This window comes from Manihot esculenta, chromosome 12, assembly GCF_001659605.2.
Source record: "Manihot esculenta cultivar AM560-2 chromosome 12, M.esculenta_v8, whole genome shotgun sequence".
Lineage (NCBI taxonomy): Eukaryota > Viridiplantae > Streptophyta > Magnoliopsida > Malpighiales > Euphorbiaceae > Manihot > Manihot esculenta.
This window is the reverse complement of record NC_035172.2, coordinates 2761008-2765658: the sequence shown is the minus strand read 5'-3', so window position 1 is coordinate 2765658 and position 4651 is coordinate 2761008. Positions and strand designations below refer to the sequence as shown.

The 4651-nt window shown below is 30.7% G+C and overlaps 1 protein-coding gene across 4 annotated transcripts; it reads left to right on the top strand.

The window, feature by feature from the left end:
• The first annotated feature begins 542 nt into the window (after positions 1-542).
• Positions 543-4353, top strand: LOC110628034. Of its 4 annotated transcripts, none has more exons than XM_021774475.2 (5): positions 543-741; positions 1496-1550; positions 2272-2324; positions 2471-2812; positions 3174-4352. In XM_021774475.2, the coding sequence occupies exons 1-4, from the start codon at positions 692-694 to the stop codon at positions 2805-2807; spliced, it is 495 nt and encodes a 164-aa protein (XP_021630167.1). In that variant the 5' UTR covers positions 543-691; the 3' UTR covers positions 2808-2812; positions 3174-4352. The 4 variants fall into 4 exon arrangements, with proteins under 4 accessions (XP_021630167.1, XP_043804606.1, XP_043804607.1 ...); XM_043948671.1 differs by having other exon boundaries at positions 3764-4350; XM_043948672.1 differs by having other exon boundaries at positions 2272-2310; positions 2471-4353.
• Positions 4354-4651: the final 298 nt, after the last annotated feature.

The window sequence follows — 4651 nt, the reverse complement described above, 5'->3', positions numbered from 1 at the left end:
AAAATTTTAAATTAAAAAAATGATTATAGGATAATAGATGATAATATATAATAATTCAAATTTTTAATGAAAATATTAAATATTATTATAATTTTAATTATTTAATAAATTGTTTAAATTAAACTAAGAACTAATAAAAGTAATTTAAGTGCAATAAAATTCATTATCTATTTTTATAGACAATTAAGAAATTCACTATATTAATTTTAAATTTTAATTTTATAATATTATAAAATAAAATAATGAAATGTAATATTTATTAAAAGATAATAATAAAATATTAAATAATTTAAATAATAAATTTATTTAATTCATAAAAATATATTAAATGTTAAATTATTAAGATAATATTAAAATATCACATAATAAATTTAAATTTTAAAATTTTTATTATTTTTTATCCTTAAATTGTTAGCATAAAAATTTAATAAATTATATCATTTTTCAAATTTATGTGAATTTTTTTGAGAAATTTATATGAATTAGACTTTTATTTTATATTAATTTAATCGTATTACATTGTTGAATTTTGTTTCTATGCAGTTTTTACGTTCTCAGTTCACCATACCCTCTCCCTCTCTCTCTCCCTCCCCCCGGTCTATGGCGACACGCAAAATTCGATTCACAATTTCCTGAATCAAACAAAACCCATTTTTCTATACCCTTTTTCAGCTAAACCCTATACACGGAAATGGATGAAAAGATCGACAAACAAGGATGGAAGCATCAAATCGCTTGCAGGTACTCATGCTATTGAAGTTTTCATATGTGATTATAATGTTTTATCAGTTTATTTATTTCTTTGTTTCTTTAAATTCCTATATCATCCCTAATTAATCTCAGAGGACAATAAACAAGATGGTAGCTTAGCTGTGCTATATGAATGTGACCAGTCTGTTTGTTTCACCAGTAGAAAGAATTTAAAGAATTGAGCTGCTCAAATATGGCTTGCGATCTTTATTTATAGAAGTATCTACTTTGTTTATCTTCAGATGTTTTCTTGACATTTATCTGATGATGTGATGAAGTGAAACCAAACTTCTTATGCTTCTGTTCCATGTGAATCATGATAATCCGATACTATTATGGCAATCGTGATGTTGTATGATGTTTAGTCAGACTGCATGTGAATATATGTGTGAATTATCCCTGATCAAATCAAAATCTGTAAACATGGAACCAAATTATGTAATACTATTATAAGTCTGTGTGTTTCAGCATGTGGGTTTGAAGGGTTGTATAAGGACTGATCCTTAAATCAAGATTCATTATTTACGATTTTGTTTTTTTAGCTTTGTTTGAGGATCACTTATGCCTTTTGAGAACAATAGCATTTATTTGTATGAAGCAGTTGCTGATATGTGCGCCCACTGGCAATGTATTCATCAGAAATTAAGAATGTGTTGGCCGGGTTGCTCCTGATATTTTGCGAAGCTTTTTCTTTTTGCTTATTTTCTTCCTTACACTGACACGCTATATTGCTGCTTGTGTCCAGAACACGTTTCAAGGACTTGTATAAAGCAATAGATTTGCCACGCATGATTCTTCAGGTACGTATTGTATTGTGATATCTTACTCCATCCATATAGCATTTTCTTTCTTTGCTGTATATTTGCACTGCATGATAATGTATACAATAGGTTTTAACTTAATTTTATCTGGCTTTTCTGCTTTGTGACCAAATTCCATCAGTCATCTACTAACTTGTTTGATGTTGTGGTTGTTGACTTTTGAGGAATCTAACAGCATAAACGCTCTAAACATTGTTTAAGAGGCTGACAAAATGTGAAGTTTTGATTCTATTAAAATAATGCTACACTTCCATCTAATTTGACGTGGATGGTTCCATTGTTTGCTGCATTAGGATGTGTCAATCAAATCGTCAAATGTGAATTATTTTTCCCACATTTTGTATAAATGCATGCACCAACAATTTGAATGTAACTAGAATCACATACATTTGCTCTCTTGTTACAGATATCATTGTTTTCAGGAATTTTCTGCGTAATCTTTGCAAAAGAAAATACAATGATTGATTGTTTATTGAAATGTTCCATCTCTTTATCCATGAATCATTGAAGAACTAAGATTTCAAGTGAAATATAGATCTAAAAAGTTTAAAAATGTGCGACAAATTGCCATAAAGTATAAACTGAATGAAAGTTTGAAGGATCATTGAAGATAGAATAGATATTCTGTTGACATATGGTTCATATATGAGCTGTTGTATTTTTTTTTTTTCCGGAATTTGTAAGTTCTCTTAATCAACAGATTGTTGCTGCTACAGATGGAGATGCTATTATTGTTAGTGTGAGGCATCCCAGGTTTTGCATTTGTCGTTTCCTTACCTTCCCCCCACCTACCTTCTTTTCTTTATTGTGGTTGGATTTGGGTGTTCAATTTGTGAAGCACTGTTATGTTTTATGCATTACATTCACCAATTTCACTTTTATATCTTGTGTATATGCAGAGCCACAATAGGAAGGTTCAGTTTCGGGATGAACATACATTTACTTGTTGGATTCTTTTTCTTTGCTTCAGAGATATTTTACATTTTGATCCTCAATGAGCACTTGGACCCAGAGAATAGGACATTACTGATTCTCTTTCTCATTTCTGGGTACATGATGTATTTTCTTATGCTTGAGTTGTCCCTTAGAATTCCCAGGAGACTGCCACAACATGAACGGAGACGGGCACATCTAATTGGATGGCTTCAGGAAGGCCTGATGATTCTTGTACTTGTTCCCATTGTGTGTTGGATGCTTCAGGAACCAGTGGTAACATTGATGCCTACTCCTACATAATTATGGTAAACTTTTTGCTAGGTTATTTTCCTTTATTTAATAAAAGACTTTTAGTCTCATAGACTGTTCAAGCTTGCATTATGATATAGTTTGTACTATTATGCATGCCCCCAAGTTTCTTCATCTAAATGATTACTCTTTTGCCTTCACATTGGATGTAAATATGAAGTTTTTAATTTAATACCTCCCTCAAGACTGATTTTGTAATTGTCTGTACCTTAGTATTCTCAAGATCTAAAAAGAAGCTAAAAATTGTGTCCAAATTCGAGCTATTTTTTATTTTTTCTCCTAACATGTTCATCCTTGCATCTAAAAATGTTCATCGTAGGTAGTTCAATATGATGTCCATCAATTTCTGAGTTACAGGGTTATTGAGATTGCAAAAATTAGAGACAAAGTGCTTTTGTTCAAGGTAATCCAAGTTTCGACTTTGGAGTATTGGTTTCACTAGCAATTAATATGAGTTGGTCATTAAATGTATAGAAGAGGTGTATATTTTTTCTTTATTGGTCAGTAGCAGGACAACTGTGAATTCTTATCAAATGCGGTCCAGAGCTTTGAGAAAGTGAAGGATCTGCTCAATGGTGGTACCCTTCATAACTGTGATATACTATATTTGCTGTTATTCTGTCCAGTTACGGTCTTTCTGTGGTATTTCTCAATAAGGATTCCGTTGTCCTTGGATGAATCAAAATCATGTAATTATGTTTTCAAACTGAATCAATAACTTACTATTAAGGGAGTGTTCTCAACATAGTTCCTATCAGAAAGGGAAAATTCCACATCTTAGAGAGCAGTTTCTATTAACAAATTCCTTGTTTTTCTGATTATATATGCATATGCATATGCATGTGCATGTTTCTGTATATTACGTATGAATGTACAATAATTTGATTTGCTAGATGCCACTGCTTTCTCAGCCTCGAAACTCTACTGGGATTCCTTCTCTTCCTTAGGTAATTGCCTGCAGAAAAATGATACACTAGGCAATGATGTTTGACATTATACCTGTCATGTAAGGAAGCTATGGCATTGAATGCAAATGATAAAACCAATGGCGTGCTCCTGTATGGCAGTTTGGCATGCGCCTTCGTACAAAGTGGCAGCAACTTTTGCATTGTAATAGTTCTGTTATCAGTTTGGCAAATGAGGCTAAACAAATAGAAAAAGAACGAGAGAATGATTGAAGGAAAAGGAGGCATATGTTTGCTAGTGTGTCAATAAACTGTTCATGATCTTTTAATTCAACGAAAATTTTAAGGTTTTGTTCGTTGTTGAAATTAGATAGGGTGCTATTTTTCATTTTGGCTTCCCATTTTATTGGTTACTTATGGTTTTAGCAACAGCTTGAGATTCAGCCATTTTTGCAGCAGTTTTGAGATTCACCCAACAACTCTCCCATCATCAGCTCCACCTCACCTTTGCTGGATTTTTATTGTGTAGGTGAGTAGGATTCGCAGAAATCTTTATAAAACCAATGAGCTTTAGTTGGATGATACCTAACTCGACTGTAGGATTGTGAAACCTTCTATTCGAGTACAAGTTGGAGCTAACTGAACAAGGGAAAAAAAAGAAGGAAATCTTTGTAAAATTCCAAATTAGATATTTATATATTTTCTACTTGAAATTATTTATTTTGGAAGAAAAAATTTCAAATAAATTTTTGTAAAATTTCAAAGAGATGCATATTTATATACTAATTAATTGTTATATTTATTTTTATGATTGAGTATAAAATAATAATGTATTTAATTTTTTTAGGATAAATATAAAATATAATTAAAATTACAATTTTATTTTACATAAAATAATTTATTTTTAAAGCATATTATTATATATTAAAA

Coding starts and splice junctions, on each gene's coding strand:
- LOC110628034 (XM_021774475.2), top strand. CDS start 692: ATGGATGAAAAGATCGACAAACAAGGATGGAAGCATCAAATCGCTTGC. Junction 742..1,495: donor AAGCATCAAATCGCTTGCAG/GTACTCATGCTA, acceptor GCTTGTGTCCAG/AACACGTTTCAAGGACTTGT. Junction 1,551..2,271: donor TGCCACGCATGATTCTTCAG/GTACGTATTGTA, acceptor CTTAATCAACAG/ATTGTTGCTGCTACAGATGG.